Genomic DNA, 26287 nt, shown 5'->3' with positions numbered 1-26287 from the left:
GCCATTGAAATCTGTGCTGCCCCATTGCACACAATTACCCTAACAGCCCCGTACATTTTGAAGGGTGGAAGGAAACCAAGCATCCAGAGAAAACCCATGCAAACAAGGGGAGAATCTACAAACTCCATACACAGTGCCAGATTTGAACCTCAGTTGTCGGCGTTGCATTAACCACCCCGTCAATCTTCCGATATGGAGTGAAACTCTCCACCCAGCGCAATTCAAAAAGCTCAACATGGATCTTGAGACAGTTCTGTTGGTCAGTTTAATCTCTGACACTGCCATCCCTTTCTGTGGAGACTCTGATACCTCAATGGATGTGAGAGCAAAGGACATCAGCCAACCTCACCTTATTCAGTTAAACATTTCTTCACATGCAAAAGCATGTGATGCTCGGCTAAACCACTATGTCGGGCATCACTCACATTTCTTGTTCCTCTAAGATCACCAGAAGCAAGTGTGGGGCAGTGGTCTAATTTTAATCTCAGCAGACCAGTAATGAACCCATGTGAGGGCGACATCTCCCCTTATCAAACCACAATGACAAATGCCAAACATTTGCTGCCCAACCATAAAATTAATACATGGTTTTTTATTAAAATGATATTTATGACGCGAGCTCCTCTGTGGGAACAGCTCTTTAAAGTGAAAAATAACAACCATCTGAGATTTTGCCAATCAACACCACACCAATAGAATAGGTACAGCATGGATTAGATACAAAATAAAGCATCCTTTACATTGTTCCATCAAACATTCCTGGTACAGGTACAGCACACATTAGGTACAGAGAAAATCTCCTTTGACTCTGTCCTATCAAATTCAGGGCAGCGGTGCACAAGTTAAAGAGTAAAGCTAAAGCATCCTCAACATTGTCAAATGAACCTCTTTCAGGGAAGGGCAGGATCAATCAGATTACATCTGCCTATACATGCAGTCCCATCAAACATTCGGGCAGGCACTGAATGGGTGAGGTACAGATTGGAAATCCTTTGTGCTGTCCTTCAGTAGTTCCATGACCAAAGCTGGATGTAGAGTGAAGTTCCTCCACAGATTCCCATCAAACACACACAGGAAGGTACAGCAAGGGTTAAATATGGAATGAATCCCCCTCACCTAGCTTTATAACGTCCCTTTAAACAATCTCAGAGCAAATATAGCACAGGTTTGATCCAGAGTAAAGCTTTCTCTATACTACCCCATCAATCACTCCCTGACAGAGCAATGTAGAAATCAATCCACTGTGAGCTGAGGAAGATGAGACCAGGACACAGTCAGAGGATCTTCGGTCACTCGATGGTCTGCATAGCCGAATGTGGGCATCTCACCAAAACAAAACACAATCTGCAGGATAAAGAGGTGAGAATTACAGAAGTGAAATTGACAGTGGATCTGCTTCCTAGATTATTAGTGCCAATATGAAAGTAGTAAGTAGAGTCTGCTGGACAATCACAGTGTGTCCAAATTGTACAGGCAAGTTGCAGAAGGTGAGATATAGAGCACAGAGGATGTATTGGAGTCTGTAGTACAGGCTGGATGAAAGCAAGGAATTAATGTTTTAAGTTATTGGGAAGATTTTAGACTGCAGGTAGCTTAGCCTCTGTAGATGGGCAGCAGAGGATGGGATATGGAACAGGTAGTGCAGGCTGGCATAGAAAAGAGGCAGATATAGTCCAAGTTATGAAGAAGGGGAGTACCGCATGGGATATAGGTGGGCTATACAGGATGTGATACGGAGGGACAATAATCACAAATATTCCTATAAATCACATTTGAAAAATAAATAAATAGTTCAAGAAAATAATATAGTGTCTATGGTTCATTGTCCATTCAGAAATCTGGTGGCAGAGGGCAAGGAGCCAGCCTTGTGCCACTGGGTGCTCATCTTCAGGCTCCCATACCTTTTCCTGACAGTAGCAGTGAGAAGAGGGAATGGCCTGGATGGTGGGGGATCCTTTTTTTAAAAAACTTTATTTATTTGTTCAAAATACAAATAGTAGATAACATATACAACTATTAACCATAAACATGAACATTATTTTTTTTATTTATAGCTCTCCTAAGGAGAGCTATAAAGAAAAAAAATTAAGGAAAAATTAAACATACATATCAAGATCTAATCAATGTAAATTAAAATGTAAATATTCTGAATATTACAACCACTTATTAATAAAAAAACTGTAATTATCACACAAAACATATGTAATTTTTTCCATTATTAAACAATATTTCATCTCATTGTGCCATCTATTAATATTATTCATATTTGTATCTTTCCACGTACTAGCAATACATTTTTTCACTACAGACAAAGCAAAATATACAAAAGCAAGTTGAAATTTATCTAATCCCAAACCTTTCAGAGGTTGCAAACTACCCAGTAAAAATACTGTCGGATCTAGAGGTATTTTAATCTTATACAGGTATTCTAAAAACAATGAAAAAAAAGTTCCAACAGAATTACCACATCTAAAACACAAATCTAATTCATGAAAACCGTACTGTTTAAATTTTTCAGGTGTTAAATATAATTGATGTAGAAAATTATAATTAATCATTGCATAACGTGCATTTATCAATCTAGTTACACTATCATGACAGATATCTAATCAATCATCCTCAGAAAAAATAAAACCAATATCTGCTTCCCATTTTGGATTTATCCCAACCCTTTTTATCCATACCATCCTGTAGTATTTGATACATAGATGAAATATAACCCTGAAATTTAGTCATTTCAGGTAAAATCATATCTCTACCAAATGTATGTAAAAAGCAACATCAATTTTCATTTTCTTAATATACGCCAAGACGCTTGATCGGACTGGTTAAACCTCGAACATTAAAAGTAGCAAACTTCAATTTTGACATATCTACTAATATTACTAAATACCAATAATATCTTTATATGAAAACTCAAATCAACGTATATAGGCCCTCCAATAGGAGAAAAAAGTCACAGATTAAAAGCTAACTAAAATGAAAATAAAAAGAAATAAAGAAAAAAAATCCCCCCCCCAAAAAAAACTACTAAAAGGTAGTAATCCCTAAACAAAAATTGGGTGTGGGTCACCCACCAGTGGCTGATGACTAGTAGAACCTAGAGCCAATCTCTCCCTCCCCAGCTGAACAAAGAATAGCATCAAAATATCATGATAACATAAAAAGTAAAATAAGAATAAGAAAATTCTTCTATTCATCCAAGAGATTCCAAACTCGAAGGTCCCATTTCAAAAGAAGTTGGATTCTTTCCATTCCCATTGTTCCCATTTCTGCCATTTCTTCCATTTCCAGAACAACCAGATTTTTCTTTAGGAGACAATGGTGGACTACGTCTTTGTCCTCTTATATCTGGCAATGAATCAGCAAAAATCATTGCTTCACGATCAGTCTCAAAAAACCGAGATTGATAGTCTCCATAAAACACCTTCAATACTGCCGGATAGCGAAAAGTAGACTTATAACCTTTACGCCACAAAACTTCTTTAACTGAACTAAATCGACGTCAACGTTGAATGACCTCTTGACTCAAATCAGGATTAAAAAAAACTCTGCTATTCTGAATCAATAACGGAGTTTGTCGTCGTCTCTCATTTTGCACTGCTCATCGAAGTATTGCTTCTCTGTTCAAATAATTCAAACATCGAATTATTACAGGTCTCGGTGGTTGACCAGGTAAAGGTGTTCTTCTTGAAGCTCTATGAGCTCTTTCCAGTACCAAGCCTCCAGAAAAAAATTCTTGCCCTAGTACTTGTGGAATCCAGTCTTTAAAAAAACGAAGAGGATCTTGTCCTTCTATACCTTCTGGCAAACCAACAATTTTCACATTATTCCTTCTGCTTGGATTCTCCAAGTAGTCTATTTTCCTCTCTAACTCCTTCTCATGTTCTCACAATTCTATAACTGATTTTTCAACCTTCAACACTTTTTCTGTGTTAGAAACCACTTGCTGTTGACATTCCAAAAAAGCAGACTGAATTTTAAATATCTTCACAAGATGCTTCCACACGTGTTTTAACTGTATTCAATTCTGAACTTATATTAGCATTCATTTGGGCCATCTCATTCAGTAAGGGTTGAATGACAGCGTTTAACTGCATACATTGTAGCTCAGAAAAGCTCAGCCCTGCTTTCTCTGACGTAGTGGCAGAACCAGGTAACTGCAGCTCCTGCTGCAACTCAACAAAAGGCATTTTAGAGGTTTTACTATGGGTCTGGACTCCCAGCGATGGCACCCAGACTTCCTCGGGGGGGGGGGGGTCACTGCTGGTCTCCCCCCGCAGCTCGTTGTTTTCTTGTAAAATCACGGAGGAAATCGAAATCTTCAGGTTGGAATGTTGCCTGAAGCATTTCAGACAATGGAGTCGTTTTCCTGTGTGCTCCCTCAGTTAAAATCGAAAGGCTTCCAGAATCGGGATCCACTGCTTGGGAACACGCACCTTCCTCCAAGGAACGGGTAATTCCAGTGCTATCCTTCACTTGGTGAGTAGCAGACATTTCTTTTCAGCTCCCACAGGCAGTCTTTGTAGTTTAGGCACTGAAGAAATTAAACCTGAGGCTGTAGCAAGTTGTTTAGACCCCAAATCTTCAGTACTTCGAAAATGTAACTTCTTCTGCACTTGAGGTTTAATCTTTTTACCATTAATGACCATAATAGTTCCTTAATACTTTAAACTAAAATTTAAGAAGTTTAAACTTGAAAACAAAGGGTTAAAAAACAGGTACTTAAAAGTCCGGCCAGAGAGGTTGAGATTACACGTCTAGACTCTACGCCATCTTGCCACGCCCCCCATGGTGGGGTGTCCTTGAGGATAGAGGCTGCTTTCTTAATAAACTGTATTTCTCAATGCATTGTGGGATGCAAAGAGGCACACCAGGTAAGTTACAGAGAGTGAGTAGAGAGTGGTAATATAGAGGGAAAGTTCAGGATTTAATTTAAAGTTAATACCATTGTTCCCTACCTGTACCTTTCATTTTCCACATCAGGCAAGAATTGACATACACTTGTCCTTTCGAAAGGGATGGAAAGCATTCCGGGCTTCGGGTTCCAACCGAACTCCAGTTACACTAAAGATGGATACCACTGCAAAAGGAATAAATGAATGGATCAGCAGAATGAAGAGCTTCAACTCTGATTGGAATTTTAACCCGGGTGTGTGAATCTGAAAGGCGGGGGGGGGGTTTAAACAGCTACTACTTTACATACATTTATCAGCCAGAGTAATATTTGCCCCTAAGACTGTGCTCATGGTCTTCCTGAGTTATTTTAACATCACCAGTTAGGGCAGGATGGGTGCACAGTGGAACTGAAAAGGCCAAATCAAGTTCATCAAAAGGCTTGAACAGAGCCCGATTTAAATTTTCCAGTCGACTGAGAGCAGGTGATGGGCCAAAGGAGTTTCAGGGGCCTAGTGTATGCAAGAAACCTGCAACATCCATCAGTGAATTCTGTAATCCAGCAACTGTAACCTCACATCAGCTCCACATTTCCTGACTGTCTCTTGATTAGAAAGGACACAGAGGGTGTTGGGTGCCTGGAATGCATTTCCAGGGGTGGTGGTGGAGGCTGGTACAAAAGGGACATTCAAAAGATTTAGACATGCACAGAGATGCAAGAAAAATAGAGATTTACGAATGTGAAGTAGGAATAAAATTAGGTTGTTGTGGAGTAGGTTTACAATAGGTTGGCACAACATCATGGGCTGAATGACATGTATGGTCAAGTAAAGGCAAGTTTATTGTCACTTGATTGATGGACAGCATTCTCCAGTCCTCAGTGCAAAACATGCAGACACACAACCCGATATAACACACATACAGACAAGCAATACATATGTAGGACAAGTATTCCTAGATACAAATAAATATTGTTTTGTGATATGAGAATCTTGGCTGGTGGGTGTGAGCAGATCCTTTGGTCGATCAGCATTCTCACTGCCCCTAGGAAGAAATTGTTTCTCAGCCTGGAGCCTGCTGGCTCTGATACTGATGGGAACAGCTGAAAGATCCTGTGCGCAGGGTAGAGGGGTTTGTCAATGATTTTACCTGCCCTCTTCAGATGATCCCAGTAGATCACGTCAATTGGGGGGGGGGGGGGGGAGGGAGACTCCAGTGATCCTCTCCGCCACTCTTATGGTCCTGTGGATTGAAGTCCAATCCATTTCTATGCAGCAACTATACCACACTGTGATGCAGCCGGCTAGGACGCTCTTGATAAGAGCTCCTACAGAAAGTTGACATCATGGTGGTCAGTAACCTTGCCAGCTTCAGCCTTCTCAGAAAGTGCAATCACTGGTAGCACCTTCCTGACAAGAGACAAGATGTGTGTTCATGACAGGTCACTAGTTAAGTGAACTCCAGGGAACTTGGTGCTCTCCACTACTGAATTAGCGATGTGTAGTGGAGGGTGATCATTTCTGGTCCTTCTGAAGTCCACGATCATCTCTTTCATCATTTCATAAGATTTTCCACCTCTTCTCTGCAGTGCAACTCCTCCTTGTTACTGATGAGGCCAACGACTGTTGTGTTACTGCACTGTAGCTTTCTACGTTTTATACGTAAAAACACAAAGCTGGAGAAACTCAGCAGTGTCCTGGATATAGCAATGATAAAAATATACATCAGTTATGTATTTTTACCTTTGCTATATCCAAGACACTGCTGAGTTTCTCCAGCTTTGTGTTTTTACTTCAACCATGGTGTCTGTAGATTTTTGTGTTTTACTTCTTATGTTCTACATGTGTTGATTACAATGTTAGCAATTAAATAAATATTCCAAACCAGCCATTTTGAAATGAACACAGAAACAGGTGTTCAAAGGCTGCATCTTTAACAGATTTCACATTTATTGTCAGAGAATGTACATGGCATCACATACAACCCTGAGATTCTTTTCCCTGTGGGCCAGGCAGAATTACCATGAACTGGCAGGCAAAAAAAAAATGGACTCAACATACACATGTAAACAAATAAAGAAATGTAATCAAGCTGCACAATACAGATAAGAAAAAAAACAATAAAGTGCAAAAGTAAGAGTCCTTAAATGAGTCCCTGATTGAGTTTGTTGCTGAGGAGTCTGATGGTGGAGGGGGAGCAGCTGTTCCTGTACCTTGTGGTGTGAGTCTTGTGGCACCTAGACCTCTTTCCTTTTTTTTGGAAAATTTTACATTTATTCATCAAAATAAATCATACAATAAAAGTACAAACCAATACATGATATATTATCCCATAACCCCCCCCCCCAACTCCCCTCTAAACTACCCCCCCCAAAAAAAAGAAGAAAGAGAAAGAGGAAATCAAATAACATAACATAATACCCTTCAACACCAACAGGAAAAAATATAATAAATGAACCACATATATTTCATATACGGGCTCCAAGTTTTAACAAAAAGGGAATAATTATTATTTAAATTGTATGTTATCTTTTCCAACAGAATACAAGATCTCATTTCCAAATGCCATTTTTGAATACTCAAATTAGTCTAATTTTTCCAAGTAATTGCCAGACATTTTCTAGCCACAGCTAAAGCCAATCTCAACAAAGCAATTTGAAATGTATCTAATTTTAGCTCCAAACTCAATTTCTTAATTATAACCCAGTAAAAATATCATAGGATCAAGTGAAATTTTAAATTTAAACATAACTTCCAATAATTCCCTAATTTAATTGCAAAAAGGTTTACCCGTATGTAAAAAAGAGCCCACTTCCTTATGGCATTAAAACATAAATCAGAAGAAGTGAATTTATATTTCCTTAATTTCTCCAGAGTTAAATATAATTGATGGAAGATTATAATGAACCAATCGATACCTTACATTTACAATTTTAGTCATACTGTCCTCAAATAGATTCATCCAATCATTCTGAGATAGATATCGCCAAAACTTTTTCCCACTTCCATCTAGATTTATGAACGTCCGGCTTAAACATTTTATTCTGTAATAAAGCATACATCTCAGATATAAATTCTTTCTTGCCTCCATCAGTGAGTAAACTTTCAAATTTAGACTGTCTAGGTAGCCTTAATTAGCCAAAATTATCCAGTAATAATGCTTTAACTTGATGTAAGAAAAAAAGAGTACTTGAAGATATTTCATACTTCTCTTTCATTCTTTTAAAGAAATAAAATATCTAGTTTCATAACAATCTTCTGCCAATTTAATTCCTTTCTGTTCCCACAACTTCAAAAGTTGATTATTAACTGTAAAAGGAAAAAGCTTATTTTGAAACAAAGGAGTTTTAGCCAAAATTTTACCTTGAGTACCTATAATTTCATTTTTTTAATTCCATAATTCCATTAAATGTTTTAACACAGGCAAATTATAATTACTTAATAACTGAGAATTCCATCGATAAATAAATTGATCCATCTTCTTCTCACCAATCTGAGATAATTCAATATTAGCCCATGTCAAAGGATTATCCATTTGAAACATCCTATTAATGAATTTCAACTGAGCTGATTCATAATAATTCTGGCAATTAGGAAGTTGTAAACCTCCTCATGCATACTTTAGTTAACTTCTGTAATGATACCCTTCCCATTTTATCATAAATATTTCCTCACAAAAGTATTCAAATCTTTTAAAAATTTTTGAGGGATCCTACAAGGAATCGACTGAAAAAGATATTGAATTTGGGGAAAGATATTCATTTTGATATAATTAACATGTCCTAAATCTTTCCACCAATCATACTTAATTTTGGACAATAAAGGTAAAAAAATTTAATTCATATAAATGGTTGTAATTACTATTTATTATAATACCTGATTACTTAATCTGATCAGACCACTTAAACTTCTCAACATGTCTATAAAGCGAAGAATCCATTTCAGCTAAAGGCATAACTTCACTCTTTTCCCAATTCATTTTATATCCTGATACTTCACCATACAGCTCCAATCTTTCATGTAAGTTCCTCAAGGATTTCAAAGGTTGTGTTAAATATATCAGAACATCATCTGCAAACAAAATTTATTTTATATTCATTAGCTTTTACCTTGATGCCTTTAATATTACTATCCTGTCTAATCATCTGAGTCAGAGGTTCAAAAAATAGAGCTAATGACAAAGGGGAGCCCTGCCTAGTCAATTTAGATAACACAAGATAGCAGTAGGATTTTTATATAAAGCCTTAATCCAACCAATAAAAAGAGACCCAAAATTAAACTTTTCCAAAACTTTAAACAAAAAAATAAATTCCACTCTATCAAAGGCCTTTTCTGCATCAAGAGAAATTACCATTGGTTGGTCAGACTGCTCCCAAGAAATATTAACTATAGAAATCAATTTTACATTATCTACTGAATATCGATCCTTAATAAAACCCCCCTAATCTACAGGAATCAAATCTGGTAAGTATTTAGTTAATCTATTAGCCAGAACCTCGGCAACAATTTTATAATGTACATTTAATAAAGAAATAAGTCTATAAGATCTTGCCTTTACGGGGTCCCATCCTTCTTAAGAATAATGGTAATAATTGCTTTAAAAAAAGAGTCCGGAAAGGAACCAGTCTTCACCACTTGCTCCAAAACATCCATCAATAAACGAATTAATAAATCCGGAAATTCCTTATTAAATTCATAAGTAAAACCATCATCCCCTGAAGACTTGCCACTCGGCATAGATCGAAGTACTTCCATCAATTCTTCCGTAGTAAGAGAAGCATCTAAATCCTTAATATCCATATCCATCAAGGAAGGTAAAGCTAAACCAGATTTTAAAAAATTCAATTTTCACTTCATCCTCCAATACTTCAGAAGTATACAATTTTGCATAAAACATACAAAACTCATAAATAATTTCCTGAGGTTTATATGTAATAATTGAACCATCTGATAGCATTTATTGTTCTAGAAGCTTGTTCCATTTTTAATCACCATATTAACACTTTATGAGCTCTTTCACCCAATTTATAGTATCACTGTTTATTTTCTGTAATAATTTCTCAAACTTATACTTTTGTAATGAATTATACTGTAATTTCAAATTAACTAAATGTACTTCCTTAACTTCCGTAGAATTTTGTTGTAAATCTTTTTCCAAAATCTCCATCTCCTTCTCCAGTTTACTAATCTCAACCATTTGTTGTTTCTTAATTTTAACAGAATAACTAATAATTTGTCCTCGTAAATAAGCTTTCAAAGCATCCCATAAAACAATTTGCTATCAACTGATCCTGTTTTTTCAAAACTAGTTGTATTTGCTCCCTTATAACTTTACGAAATTCAGCATTCTTCAACAAAAAAGAATTAAATCACCAATGATAAACATTCTCCACTCTCTCTGAAGCAGTACAAATAATTAATAACAAGGAATTATCAGACAAAATCCTAGCTTTATATTCAGCCTTAAAAACCTTGTAATTGTGCTGATACTAAAAACAAATTTTGGCAGTTTCCGCAAAGCAGGACGTCAAGCGCTGAAGAGCTGGCTCTGAATGGGCAACTAAAGCGGCATCGTCTGCAAAGAGTAGTTCACGGACAAGTTTCTCTTGTGTCTTGGTGTGAGCTTGCAGGCGCCTCAGATTGAAGAGACTGCCATCCGTGCGGTACCGGATGTAAACAGCGTCTTCATTGTTGGGGTCTTTCATGGCTTGGTTCAGCATCATGCTGAAGAAGATTGAAAAGAGGGTTGGTGCGAGAACACAGCCTTGCTTCACGCCATTGTTAATGGAGAAGGGTTCAGAGAGCTCATTGCTGTATCTGACCCGACCTTGTTGGTTTTCGTGCAGTTGGATAATCATGTTGAGGAACTTTGGGGGACATCCGATGCGCTCTAGTATTTGCGCTGGATGGGTCACGTCTCCAGAATGGAGGACCATCGCCTTCCCAAGATCATGTTATATGGCGAGCTCTCCACTGGCCACCGTGACAGAGGTGCACCAAAGAAAAGGTACAAGGACTGCCTAAAGAAATCTTTTGGTGCCTGCCACATTGACCACCGCCAGTGGGCTGATAACGCCTCAAACCGTGCATCTTGGCACCTCACAGTTTGGCGGGCAGCAACCTCCTTTGAAGAAGACCGCACAGCCCACCTCACTGACAAAAGACAAAGGAGGAAAAACCCAACACCCAACCCCAACCAACCAATTTTCCCCTGCAACCGCTGCAACCGTGTCTGCCTGTCCCGCATCGGACTTGTCAGCCACAAACGAGCCTGCAGCTGACGTGGACTTTTTACCCCCTCCATAAATCTTCATCCGCGAAGCCAAGCCAAAGAAGAAGAAAAACAAATCTATTCTAGAATAAGAATCATGGCGAAACGAATAAAATGAAAAATCTTTTTCCTTAGGATTTAATTTCCTCCATGTATCTACCAAATTCATATCTTTAATTAATGCCATGAACTGTTTAGCCATTTTTGTTCTAATTATTGATTTGGGAGATTTATCTAATAATGGGTATAAACAACAATTAAAATCACCTCCTACCATAATTTTATCATAAGCCTGTCTTAAATTAAAAAAGGAATCCACTATAAATTGCTCATCATCTATATTAGGAGCATAAATATTCATTAAAGTTCAACATTCAAAAAATATTTTACAATTAACAAACAAAAGTCTACCAGCTGCCTCAGAACCCGAGTCCAATTTAAAAGCTAACTTCTTAATAATCAAAATAGCAACATCTCTTGCTTTAGAATTAAAGGAAGATGCTATAACCCAACCCAATCACTTTTTAATTTCTGATGTTCCTTCTCAGTCAAATGTGTCTGCTGCAAAAAAAAAAATCGACTTTCAATTTTTAAACATATAATTTTTAAACTCTCTTTCTCTTAATCGGATTATCAAGCCTGTTAACATTAAAAGTAGTAAAGGTTAAATTAGCGATAAACCATCTCTATAACCATCCCACCATAAATGGCGAAGCACCTCCCCATGGGATCAACAGAATGAAATCTAAAGATCTCCTCAAAGAAAAACAAAGAACCCCATAAAAAAACCTCAACACAAAAAAAAAGCTATAATAGAATTACCTCCTTCAATTATGCGGGAGTGACAAATGCCACAAAGTGCCCGACGACTTTGGAAGGATCAGCATTAACCACCCCCCTCTCCCCTGAACAGAACAATAAAAGATAAAACATAAAATCATTTCAAGTATGAAATGCTTCTTCAAAATTTCTTCCAAAACTGAGATCCATAAAAAACTTTAGGCTAATTTATAGCCCTTTTCCCACAAAACAGCTTTAGCTGAATTAAATTCTTTAAGACGTTTAATCACAAATTGACTCAAACCAGCATAAAAAAGTACCCTATTATTCTTAACAAGCAATGGACCCTGATTACTCCTCACATTCTGTACCGCAAGTCTTAAAATCAGTTGTCTGACCTGATAATGCATCGAATCAAAATAGAGCATGGAGCTTGACAAGGAAGCGGCTTCCTTCGTACTGCTCTTTTTTTTTATTTTTTATTTTTCACACCATAAACCACATTGACCAAGATACATACATTTTCCTTTTCAAATATGTACAGTGTCATTTTCTCCCCCACTCCTCCCATCCCACCCTCCCTACCTCCCCCCCCCATTCATTTAAAGTACAGAATCTAAGATACATTAAACCCGTCAAACAAAGTTGTCATTCAATAAAAATAAACAAGAAATTCCACTGAGTCAATTCCTTTCGTTTCCTTCTCCTTTCGTTATTTTAGGTGGTAGATGTCCCTGGTAAGTTTTCTCTATTGTGTTTCATGTATGGCTCCCATATTTGTTCAAATATTTCAATATTATTTCTTAAACTATATGTTATTTTTTCTAATGGAATACATTTATTCATTTCTACATACCATTGTTGTATTCTCAAGTTATCTTCTAATTTCCAAGTTGACATAATACATTTTTTTGCTACGGCTAGAGCTATCATAACAAATCTTTTTTGTGCACCATCCAAATCAAGTCCAAATTCTTTGTTTTTTATTTTACTTAGGAGGAAGATCTCTGGGTTTTTTGGTATATTGTTTTCTGCAATTTTATTTAATATCTGGTTTAGTTCTTCCCCAAATTTTTCCACTTTCTCACATGTCCAGATTGCATGAATTGTTGTTCCCACTTTTTTACAACGAAAACATCTGTCAGATACTGTTGGGTCCCATTTATTTAACATTTGAGGTGTAATGTATAGCCTCTGTATCCAGTTATATTGTATCATACGTAACCTCATGTTTATTGTATTTCTCATAGTTCCAGAGCATAACTTCTCCCATGTTTCCTTCTTTATCTTTATGTTTAAATCTTGTTCCCATTTTTGTTTAGTTTTACCATTTGTTTCCTCATTCTCCTTTTCTTGCAGTTTAATATACATATTTGTTATACATTTTTTGATTATCATTGTATCTGTAATCACATATTCAAAATTACTTCCCTCTGGTAACCTCAGACTGCTTCCCAATTTGTCCTTCAAGTAGGATCTCAGTTGGTAGTATGCCAACACTGTATCTTGAGTTATATTATATTTATCCTTCATTTGTTCAAAGGATAGTAATTTATTTCCTGAAAAACAATTTTCTATTCTTTTGATCCTTTTTTTCTCCCATTCTCTAAAGGAAAGGTTATCTATTGTACAAGGGATTAACTGATTTTGCGTCAGTATTAGTTTTGGTAATTGGTAATTTGCTTTATTCCTTTCTACATGAACCTTCTTCCAAATATTGAGCAGATGATGTAATACTGGAGAACTCCTACGTTGTACCAATTTTTCATCCCATTTATATATGTTCGGGTATCTTCTCCCTTATTTTATCTAGTTCTAATCTAGTCCAGTCTGGCTTTTCCCTTGTTTGATAAAAATCTGATAGGTATCTTAATTGTGCGGCTCTATAATAATTTTTAAAGTTTGGCAGTTATAAACCTCCTTGTTTATACCATTCTGCTAATTTATCAAGTGCTATCCTCGGTTTCCCCCCTTTCCATAAAAATTTCCTTATTATTTCCTTTAACTCCTTGAAGAATTTCTCTGTCAAGTGTATTGGCAATGCCTGAAATAGGTATTGTATCCTTGGGAAAATGTTCATTTTAATACAGTTTATCCTTCCTATTAGTGTTAGTGGTAAATCTTTCCAATGCTCTAAATCACACATGTCAAACTTTGGCCCGTGGGCCAAATTTGGCCCGTGATATAAATATATTTGGCCCGCAAGATCATTTCAAAAATGTATTAGAGGTGGCCCGCCCTGCAGCGAGAGCCGATGCTGTTTTTTGGTAATGTCACCCCCACCATCCTCCCCCTTCATTGCACATCCTTCCCCACTGTAACACGAGAAATTATAACACAAGAAGTCTGTCGATGTTATCAGCCGGCAAACCAGTTGGAAGGCTCCCCACACAACCAGTCACTTCTCCCACCTGTCGAGCGGTGCGGCGGATTGGCGAGCGCCTGTGATTTCCTGTTGGTGCGACGGGCATGACAGGCTGCGCACGGCCCCCGGGCAGCGCGAGCCCCACGCAACTGGCACCGGACGGCCCTTCCACAGTGCGAGCGCACTTCTCCCGGTCGGCACGGCCTTCAGCACTTGCACCCGCGCGAACCCCAGGGACGTCTGGTTCGGCCCTGCACGTGAAGAGAGAGATGGTGGCTGTCCACAAAGGCTGATCGGCAGCGCGCTGGGCCTGAGTGGGTGGGTAAGCAGGGGTGGGCAGAGGGTGTAGGTGAGGAGTAATGGGCAGGGGAAGTTATGGTGGTGCAAGGGGCAGTTAGAAGGTGGGATGAATAGAAGGAGGGGTGAATAGGGAAGAGGTAAAAGGGGAGGGGCAGGGTGAGTAGGGGAGGGGTGATTAGAGGGTGAGAGATGGGTAGAGGGAGGAACAGGTTGAGGGGAGAGGCAGTAGAGGGGCGTGTATAGGATGGGGAGGGTAGAGGCAGAGCGAGTGGAGTGAGGGGTGAGTAGAGGTTGGGTAAAGGACTGGTCAGGTGGAGGGATGGTGGGTCGAGGGTGAATAGAGGCCTAGAGCCTGAGGAGTGAGCAGGAAATGCTGAGTCCTGATGCAGGCCAAAATAGACAGAGCCTGTGAATGCTGACTACATCTCCACAGGGACCAAATATGTTTCCCTCAGGTCAAGCAAAGGGTGAACTTGAGCTATCTACTCCTGACCTGTAACATTATCCTCCTAAAGTTATATCCTAAAGTTTAACATTACATATGTTGAAAGATGAGAAAACATGCAGATGTTGTTGAAAATTTTCAATAAATATTTAGTTCGGCCCTCGACTTAGTCCAATTTTTAAATTTTGGCCCTCCGTGAATTTGAGTTTGACACCCCTGCTCTAAATCGTCCTATAATTTTTTCATTAGTGGATAATAATTGAGTTTATATAGATGGCCGAGGTTTTTATTTATTTGTTTCCCTAGGTATCTTATTGCTTGTATTTGCCATCTGAATGGTGATTCCTTCATAAATTTTGAGAAATCCGCATTATTCATTGGCATTGCTTCACTTTTATTTGCGTTAATCTTGTAACCCGACACTTCTCCATATTCCTTCAATTTCTTATGTAATTCTTTTATTGATAATTCTGGTTCTGTTAAGTATACTATAACATCATCTGCAAATAAACTGATTTTATATTCCTTGTCTTTTATTTTTATCCCTTTTATTTTATTTTCTGTTCTTATCAATTCTGCTAGTGGTTCTATAGCTAACGCGAACAATAAGGGTGATAGTGGGCATCCCTGCTTTGTTGATCTGCTTAAATTAAATTGCTTTGATATATATCCATTTACTGTCACTTTCGCCAATGGCCCCTTATATAATGCTTTAATCCAATTAATATACTTCTCTGGTAAACTGAATTTTTGCAATACTTTGAATAAATAATTCCATTCTACTCTGTCAAAGGCCTTCTCTGCGTCTAAAGCAATTGCTACTGTTGGCGCTTTACTCCCTTCTACTGCATGTTAATAAATTTACAAATATTGTCTGTTGTCCGTCTTTTTTTAATAAATCCAGTTTGGTGTAGATTTACCATTTTAGGTACATAATCTGCTAATCTGTTTGCTAATAGTTTAGCTATTATCTTATAATCGGTGTTAAGTAATGATATTGGTCTATATGACGCTGGTGCGAGTGGATCTTTCCCTGTCTTTGGTATTACTGTAATTATTGCTGTTTTGCATGAATCTGGTAAACTTTGTGTTTTATCAATCTGGTTGATTACTTCCAGGAGGGGAGGAATTAATAAATCTTTAAATGTTTTATAGAATTCTTTTGGGAATCCATCCTCTCCTGGTGTTTTATTATTTGGTAGTTTTTTTTATTATCTCTTGTATTTCTACTATTTCAAATGGTTCTGTTAATTTATTTTGTTCCTCTATTTGTAATTTTGGTAGTTCAATTTTAGTTAAAAATTCATCTATTTTGTCTTCTTTCCCTTCATTTTCAGTTTGGTATAATTGTTCATAGAATTCTCTGAAGTTTTCATTAATCTCCGTTGGATTATATGTGATTTGTTTGTCTTTTTTCCTTGATGCCAATACCATTCTCTTAGCTTGTTCTGTCTTAAGCTGCCATGCTAGAATTTTGTGCGTTTTTTCCCCTAGTTCATAATATTTCTGTTTTGTCTTCATTATATTCTTCTCCACCTTATATGTTTGTAGTGTTTCATATTTTATTTTTTTATCTGCCAATTCTCTTCTTTTAGTTGTGTCTTCCTTCATTGCTAATTCTTTTTCTATATTTATTATTTCCCTTTCCAACTGCTCTGTTTCCTGATTGTAGTCCTTCTTCATCTTGGTTACATAACATTATTTGCCCTCTGATGAACGCTTTCATTGCGTCCCATAGTATAAACTTATCTTTCACTGATTCCGTATTTATTTGAAAGTACATTTTAATTTGTCGTTCAATTAATTCTCTAAAATCCTGCCTTTTAAGTAGCATGGAGTTTAATCTCCGTCTATACATTCTTGGAGGGATGTCCTCTAACTCTATTGTCAATATCAGGGGTGAGTGGTCCGATAATATTCTAGCTTAATATTCTGTTTTTCTTACTCTGTCTTGCATACGAGCTGATAACAGGAATAGGTCTATTCTTGAGTATGTTTTATTTCTATCCGAATAATATGAATATTCCTTTTCCTTTGGGTGTTATTTCCTCCATATATCCAAAAGTTGCATTTCTTGCATTGATTTAATTATAAATTTGGTTACTTTGTTCTTTCTGTTAATTTTTTTCCCAGTTTTATCCATATTTGAATCCAAATTAAGGTTGAAATCCCCTCCTATTAATATGTTCACTTGCGTGTCTGCTATCTTCAAAAAAATATCTTGCATAAACTTTTGATCTTCTTCGTTAGGTGAATATACATTGAGTAGATTCCAAAACTCCGAATATATCTGACATTTTATCATTACATATCTCCCTGCTGGATCTATTATTTCCTCTTCTATTTTAATTGGTACATTTTTACTGATTAATATAGCTACTCCTCTAGCTTTTGAATTATATGACGCTGCTGTTACATGTCCTACCTAATCTCTCTTTAATTTCTTATGCTCCATTTCAGTTAAATGTGTTTCTTGCACGAATGCTATATCAATTTTTTCTTTTTTCAGTAAATTTAGCTGTTTCTTCCTTTTGATTTGGTTATGTATTCCGTTAATATTTAAAGTCATATAGTTCAACGTAGCCATTTCATACTTTGTTTATCTTCCCTTTCCGTTTCCTCATCATCACCTTTCCTTCTTATCTATTTCTGCTTTCTTGTTTTGAACACTTTATAAGACAACATTTCTAAAACATCAAACATTTCCCTTATTCTCCTATCTAAAACTTCTTTAACCCAATTCTCCCCTCCCCCTCCTGAGTTGCCCTTTATCCCTCTCTCCATTTGGATTTGCGAATTCACTCGCAAGCATCAACTGATTTTGCAGTGACCGTAACTCCTCCCCACCCAGCCCCCCCCCCCGGAAAAGACTTCAATTTTCATATATAACAAAGGTCACTTTTTAAATTCCCTCCTTATTTCCTCTGTTCCCTTTCATTCCCTTATTAATTCTTATCTATACTCTATATATTTTCCTCTAAATATGGATACACTCATGTACACACATATATACATACACATCTATACATATATATACCCATATACACACATACATATAGTTCGTGGTCATTTTTACTCTCATTACATGTCTTCATCTCTCTGCTTGCTTTGTAGTTGTTCTGCAAATTTTCGTGCTTCCTCCGGATCCGAGAATAGTCTGTTTTGTTGCCCTGGAATAACTATTTTAAGTACCTCTCGGTACTTTAACATAAATTTATATCCTTTTTTCCATAGGATCGTTTTTGCTGTATTGAACTCCTTCCTCTTCTTCAGGAGTTCAAAACTTATGTCTGGATAGAAAAAAATTTTTTGACCTTTGTATTCCAGTGGCTTTTTGTCTTCTCTTATTTTCTTCATTGCTTTCTCCAATATATTTTCTCTTGTTGTATATCTTAAAAATTTTACTAAAATGGATCTTGGTTTTTGCTGCAGTTGTGGTTTCGGGGCTAGTGTTCTATGTGCCCTCTCTATTTCCATTTCTTCCTGTAATTCTGGTCTTCCTAGGACCCTGGGGATCCAATCTTTTATAAATTCTCTCACATTCTTGCCTTCTTCATCTTCCTTAAGGCACACTATCTTTATATTATTTCTTCTATTATAGTTTTCCATTATATCTATCTTCTGAGCTAACAGCTCATGTGCCTCTTTAACTTTTTTATTAGATTCTTCTAATTTCTCTTTTTAGTCCTCTACTTCCATTTCTACAATTATTTCTCATTCTTCCACATTATCCACTCTTTTTCCTATCTCTGATATGACCATTTCTATTTTATTCATTTTTTCTTCTGCACTCTTAATTCTTCTTTTTATCTCATTAAATTCTTGTAATTGCCATTCTTTCACTGATTCCATATATTCTTTAAAAAAAAAATATCCATTGTTCTGCCTTTCCCTTCTTCTTCCATTTCTCTATGTTCTTCTTCTTCTTCTTCCTCTGGGTTGGCCATCTGTTGTTTCCTTGTTTTCTTTTTACTCTCTTCTTTCTTGTTCTTGTTGTTTTCTGTGTTCTCTTCCTGTTGTTGTGTTGCAGCTGTCACTCTCAGCTGTGGAGATCGACTCCTCAGCTGCTCCCCCCTCCCGTCAGTGTGTTTTTTTTCATGCGCATCGTGCATGCGCGACTCCTCGCGCATGCGCAATTGCGCACTTTTACTCGGCTCCGCAAGCCATTTTTGTAGTCCCGAGCTCGGGACTTCCACTGACCTTAGGAAGCGGGCTTCTCTCTCCGCGGCGGGCCTCCTCGGACAGGTAAGGCCTTCACCTTCTTCTTCCGACATTCTTTCTTCTTCTCTTCTTCCCGTTGCTTTCGACTTTTCTCTCTTCGCTGCCATTTTCTTCTCACCTTTACTTTTACTTTGTTTGAATTTTTACTCTTGTACCTTTGTGTTTTTTTTTCAACTTTTCCGGAGAGGGCTGGAATTCCCTGACCAGTCACTACTCCATCACGTGACTCCCTTCCTTCGTACTGCTCAATGGGCTCTATCCAACTCCAGATCATTTGGGAAATATGATGTTCCCAAATCCTTGGGAATCCACTTCTGAAAAAACTAGACTGGGTCCAGACCTTCAAACTCTTCCGGAAGACCAACAATCTTAGCATTATTCCTCTGACTTTGTTTCTCCAAAGTGTCAATTTTCTTCAACAAATCATTTTTCTGAATTTCTCAGCCAGTAAATGAATCCTCCATCTGTCCCATCTTTTCTTTACACTGATCAACATCATCTTTGCAGTCAATAAATTCTCCTTTAATCTTCTTACATTTGTCCTGAACCTTATCCACTGCTTTCAAACATTTTTCCACATCCATTTTAACAGAAGCTATTTCTCCCTTCATTTTAGCAAACTATTCCATCATAATTTAAAATCCTTGGCTTACTTGTACAGCCAAATTTTCCATTTGCTTAGACAAATCAGCAGTTGAAGGTAAATCTGAATGGTGAAGATCAGACTTAAACTTAGAAGTCTGCCTCACCATAGGCCTACCCTGAATTATAACTGATTCCTCTTCCATCTGTTGTTGTTCCACCTCCTCTTCCATTCCAGCAATGTCCTCTTCTTCCTCCGTCAATATGGAGGTCGCCTCGACCCGAATGCGGATATGGATGCCCTCCCCCATCAGCCCAGGATCACTGAACCAAGGGAGATCGGGTTCCCCCGCAGCCTGAGCCGTTAGGATGTTATGCACGTGGGCGAAATTGGTCCTCTTACTCGGGAGTAAGTAAACGTTGAGCACCAATGCCATCTTGCGTGGCAGTGTTGTATGCACTTTATCGCTGGACTGGCATTGCGGTCGGGATTGAAGAGAAATCGAATCTGGAGACTCCATTTGTGAGGTAGGCCAAGATTCCTCTGTAGCAATTAATTGTTTAGTGGCTGTTTTCTTTGCTGTTTGAGTTTTAGTCTTCCTCATAGTTGCTCGTAGAGTGCTTCAACAATACAGTCAACAGTTTTTAAAATATTTTAAAAACTGTTATATGGGTTTTTAATAGTTCTGCCAGGGGGAGGTGTCTTCCCACGTCTTCTCCCTATGCCATGCCGCCCCACCTATACCTTTTTCCTGTTGGTAACAGTGAAAACAGAATGAGTGCTGGGTGATGTGGATCCTTGATGTTTGCTGCTGCTCTCTGATGGTAGTGTTCCCTGCAGATGTTCTCGATGGTGGGGATGGCTTTGCTTGTGATTTCCTGGGCTGTGTCCACAACCTTTTGCATGGGTATTGGTGTTCCTATACCAGACAGTGATGCAGGCCTTCCACAGGATGCTCTCATCACCCCTCCACAGGTTGATGGTGGGTGCAAGAACCCATGCAAGATTCTGTGTCCTTTTTTCAGTGACACCAAGGAGGCACAGCTGGAGGTGGCCCATGGATCAGAAAATGAAAATGGAGCCAGTCATGGATTCAAAGCTGAAAGTGGTTCAATGACCCAAGGAGGAGTGGTGTGAACATTCACCTGCATCCCAACCTGTGTGTTACCTCTAAACACCAGATCCTTTCAATCACGCTCCACCTCATTATTCCTGATGTTACAGATCACCCCACCTTACTCTGTGTCCATCTTCATTTCCCCATTTGACACTCATCCTCACTTCTGCATATTGTCAAACCGTTCCCAGAAAGATACCACCATGCACATACACAGCCATCACTCACACTGATGGCTTCTTTTTACTCCGATCAGAATGGCCAACAGAACACAAACAAGAGGCATGTAGCCCTCGAGTCACCTGTTTCACAGCTTCACAGAAAGACACTGCAGGCATCAGCATATTTGCTGATGGGTACTTCCTAGGTATCTAGCAACAGTATTAAACACCAGCAGCTTAAAACTGTTACGCCTGCATTTAATGTTTGCAGCAAAGTAAAATTGGACCTTGTGCGTCATGAAAGCCATCCTAACCTTTAAAGTTTTAATTTATGTCACATCTGCCAAATGACCTTCAAGCATGTTATAGGAGCAGGGGAATCACGTGATGGAGTAGTGGCTGGTCGGGTGGAACTAGCCCTCTCCAGAGAAAAGAAAAAAAAGTGTGAAAAAACAGAGTTCAATAAACATAAAATACAGGAAGAGAAAGAGAAAGTTACAGAGAAGAGACAGAAGATGGCACCTAACAGAGAAAAAGTAAGAATAACAGAGAAAAGGGAAGAAGGAAAATCACTGGAGAAGAAAGAAGAAGGCCTTACCTGCATGTCAGAGCAGAGAGCCACCATGGAGAGGAGTGGCTGATCTCTGATGTTGATGAGTCCCCAGAGGAGCGGTGTCCTCCCGACCAGCGTACTTCAAAAATGGCTCTCGGAGCCAAGTAAAAGAAAAGGTTAACGTCAATGGGAGGGGGACTCAGCTGAGGAGTGGCCAGCTGAGAGGTGCCCAGTATCAGGGCGTTTGGCTGGGGGAAAGAAGAAAGAAGAAAAGAAGAATGGTGAGAAAGAAAACAAAGGGCAGGAAGAGGATGAGCAGCAGGGGGACGACCTGCGGCAGGAGACCCAGCTGTGGGTTGACCTGCAGCGGGAGGCCCAACAACGGGTGACACACTAGCTGGAGGCCCAGCAAGGATACAGAACCAGCTCACCAGAGAAGGAAGAAGATACAGAGAAGAGAAGATGACAAAAACATAGATACAGACACAGAAGAAGGAGGAAGAAGATCAAGAATTTCAAAGGAAAGAAGAAGGTAAAATAGAAGGACAAAGTTTAGATAAAGCCTTTTTTGAAGAACAAATGAGGTAATTAAAAGAATGGCTATCATTAGAATTTAGTTCAATCAAAAGAAAAATGAAAAGAGCTGAAGACAGAATGCAAAGCTTCGAGTTGGTCATGACTGAAATAGGGAAAAGAGTAGAAAATGTGGAGGAACGAGAAGCTGCTGTAGAAATGGAGATAAATGATTTAAGAGGGAAGTTGGAAGAGAGCGAAAGAAAATTAAGAGACACAAGATTTATTGTCACAAAAAATTGACGTATTGGAAAACTACAGTAGGCGAAACATCAAAATAGTGAGCCTGAAAGAAGGCAGAGAAGGGTCAGATATGAAGGAATTTATAAAAGGATGGATCCTGAAGGTGGTGGGAATAACAGACTCACATGAAGAAATAGAAATTGAAAGGGCGCATAGAGCGCTAGTACCGAAACTGCCATCACATCAAAAACTGAGATCCATATTGGTAAAATTTCTAAGATATACAACAAGAGAAAACATACTGGAGCAGGCAAGAAAGGAGGTTAGAGAAGACAATAAGCTGTTGGAATATAAGGGACAAAAAATATTTTTTTTACCCGGACATAAGCTTTGAACTTTTAAAGAAGAGGAAGGAATTCAACACGGCAAAAACAATCTTATGGAAGAAAGGGTATAACTTTATATTAAGACATCCAGCGGTACTCAAAGTATTCATTCTTGGGGAATGGAATAGACTGTTCTTGGACCCAAAGAAAGCCCAAGAATTTGCTGAACATTTGCAGGGCAAGAGAAGAGAGAAGGAAGAGTGACAAGAAGGATGACCGGCAAGAAAATATACAAAAATATGTAATAAATATAAAGTAAAGATAATGTATATATAAAGATTTAAAGATGGATAAAAGAGGAAGATGGAAAAAAAAGAGCTTTGTTATAAGTATAGGAAAATAGTGTTCTCTGGGGGTGGAAGAATAAGGGTCACTGCGAAATCGGTTGACGCTTGCGAGTAAGTTCACAAACTGAATGGAAAGGGAGTTGTGGTTGCTGTCAAGGGATAGGAGGCAATCCAAGGAGGCGAGGTTCATTTGGGGTTAAACAGTTAATTGTTGTGGGGATTGTTGGGGTATTTCATGTCTTAAATGCGGTGTCAAATATTGAGATTTAAAAAGGAATACTTAAAAAACAGTAATGGAAAAAAGGGATGGAGGTGGTGAAGAGGCGGAAAAGAAGTGAAAATAAAGATAAAAGATGGCCACGTTGGACTAAATAACTAAACATTAATGGAATATGTCACCAAGTTTAAGTGTATCCCATTGGGAAAAAAAAAATCACATATAATTTAAAAGACAAAGTTATAATGATTGGGGAAACCTGGGAACCATATATGGAACATGGCAGAAAGAGCAGGCCTCGGTCCACCACCACCTAAAATGATAAGAAGATAAACACGATCAGATTTAATGTGAATAAGTAGATGATACGTCTTTTTTGTTTGTATTCCTTTTGTATAAAGATTTTGTTTTATTGTATTTTATATGTCCAATATTTACTGTTTTTAGAGGGGAGTGGGAAGGGGGAAGGGAGAAAAAAAAAGAAAATGTCACTGTGAATATTTAAAGAGATGCATCTGTAAATATATTGGTTGATATGGTTCATAGAGTGATAAATAAAGAATTACAAAAAAAAGCATGTTATAGGAGCTGATCCAGATTCCTACTCCACAGAGGCTCCAGATTCCTACTCCACAGAGGATCCAGATTCCTACTCCACAGAGGATCCAGATTCCTACTCCACAGAGGAGGTCCCCCTGTCTTCACAGGCCTGAAGACTTTGAACCAGCACACATTGGAGGCTCCGATAGCTCAGTGATTAGAGCATTGGCCTTGTAAACTAGGGGTCATAAGTTTATTTCTTGCTGGGGTCTCATTTCTGTGAGGGGGGCTGGACAGAGAGGCAACTTTCTGTCTTCCTCACAGTAGATAAAGTTAAAGAATGCATGTTACATTCTAAATGTAGTATTACATGACAATAATGAAACCTTTATCTTTATTCTTCATAGGAAGCTTATGTTTTAATCTGGTCATGCACATGACACAAGGAAGCAAGGGCAAAGCACAAAGGCACTGTACCTCAAGGAACCCCAGATGTTTCTTCAACAATACAAAAGAACCTGTGATGTATCAGCAATTATTGCTTAGAGACTAGAGTTGCTCAAGCCCAAACATGAGTAGTATGAATTTATGGGCCTTTTGGATGAAGGATTTATTCATGGGCTTCATCCTCAGCAATGGTCCTATAGCCTCTTTTCCACTGGCATCCCAGTTAATTTGCTGTGCAATGTCCCAGGATAGGAAGCTGTTTGTGCTGTTTCCACTGGGTCACCCTTAACTGGGTCACTGACTGCTTTTCCACTGAACACAACTCATCCCCAGGGATCGGAGTGTTTTACCTTCAACTGGAAATAGGTGACTTGCTGCTGTCCCTTTTCCGCTGGTTTTATCAGTAAGCCAACATCAGCTGACGCCAGGGATACAAGTAGGGGTAGAGGTTGTCAATCCCCAGTGTGAAATGACGTCATTTGACGCCAGCGGGCTGTTTTCTTTTTTCACTGGACCCAGTCCCAGTTAATTCGTGGGACAATCTGCCAGTGAAAAAGGGACTTATGAATTCAAGCCTTTATCAAGAACTAAAAATGTAGTTTTAATTAGGCTACATGGTACCAAAACATTTTCTGAAGTGCATAGTTTTGCTATAGTTAGTAAAAGAGCACAGATAAGACATGAGGGAGAATTTCCTTTTTGTTTAAGGCATGTAGAGCTTCAATCAAAGTCTTTACCCCATCCACTCACTTATTTCCCATCTGCTTCCTCTTGTCCCTATCATTAATGTACCTTCGAAATATGCAGTTGAAATCATATAGAGGAGGACCCTCACCAGTTCAAATTTCACATCAGTCATCACAGCAAGGATTGAACCAACCCGTCTCCACCTCTGCCTCAACCACACACAATACATTGTGAATGAATGGCAAGAAGTGGTTTTGTAGTTTTCCAGTGACGTGCACATGGGTGCTTTAATACTGTTGCACTGGTAGGTTTATGTTATAGTATTCACCAATGTAAGAATTAACTACCACAATTTCCCCTTCCTGCCCACTTTTTATTGCTTTATGACAAGTGAACTCTCACAAAGTTGCTGGAGAAACTCAGCAGGTCATGCAACATCCATATGAAGTAAGTGTTAACCAACATTTGTGGCTGTGGACCCACACGGGCTCCGGATGACTAGTGGTCAGGGGACCCACACACCGGCTGTATGCTGCTAGAGACTGGTTCATGGGAACGGGGTAATGGAGCATAGATTAGAGAAGGTGCTGAGGGAAAGAAGGGCCCCCAAGGTCGCTGAAGGTTTGGAACTGGATTGAACAGGAATCTGTGCGGCTGCAGAGACTGTGGGAGTGCTAGAAGTGAATCCATGGACATTCAGTGGCTATGAAGGGACTCTCTTTTGTTTCTCTTTCTCTCGCACTATATGAAGCGCCAGGCAACATTAATGGTGATTCTTGACAATTTTGTGTAATATTACATGTTCTGTACTATTGCACGGCAATAAAGGTATCTTGAAATATTTTGGGACTGGGCCTTTATTCAGGTAGAAACACCCAACTGTCTCACTTCCTCTGACAGCTTGTTCAATATATCACCACCCTCTGGATGAAGAATTTGCCCCTCAGGTTTCCTTTAAATCTTTCCCCTCTCACCTTAAACCTGTATCCTCCAGTTTTAAATTCCCCTATCGGGAAAAAAAAGCTGTATGGATTACCTTATCTATGCCACTGATAAATTTTATAAACGCCTGTGAGGCCCCGGTCAGCCTCCTATGCTTCTGGTGAATGGTTAGATTAATTAATGCAGAACTACGCAGCAAAGTCACATGGTCCCGAATGACAAAATTCAACCCAGAAACTTAACACATGTTGTGAAGGGTTTATTCTAATTACAGTGAAACCCCTGGTATCTGCTAACTATGGGGATTAGTAGATGCCAGACAAGTGAATTTTCT

General features: G+C 38.5%; 1 protein-coding gene across 8 annotated transcripts in view; it reads right to left on the bottom strand.

Annotated features, from left to right (window-relative positions):
- Positions 1-572: 572 nt before the first annotated feature.
- The window catches only part of cdk15 (cyclin-dependent kinase 15), a 94876-nt gene continuing 69161 nt past the window's right edge, over positions 573-26287 (bottom strand). For 5 of the 8 annotated variants that reach the window (XM_069934369.1, XM_069934364.1, XM_069934363.1 and 2 more), the window contains one exon: positions 13479-14562. In XM_069934369.1, the coding sequence (XP_069790470.1) occupies positions 14345-14562 (218 nt within the window). In that variant the 3' untranslated portion in view covers positions 13479-14344. Of the gene's footprint in view, positions 1345-4961; positions 5084-13478; positions 14563-24695; positions 24867-26287 lie in introns of those variants that run through there. The other 3 variants (XM_069934365.1, XM_069934366.1, XM_069934368.1) reach the window with 3 other exon arrangements.

The sequence above is a fragment of the Narcine bancroftii genome, chromosome 4, assembly GCF_036971445.1.
Source record: "Narcine bancroftii isolate sNarBan1 chromosome 4, sNarBan1.hap1, whole genome shotgun sequence".
Taxonomy (NCBI): Eukaryota; Metazoa; Chordata; class Chondrichthyes; order Torpediniformes; family Narcinidae; genus Narcine; species Narcine bancroftii.
Note: the sequence above shows the minus strand (reverse complement) of the source record. Positions and strands in the feature narration are given on the sequence as shown.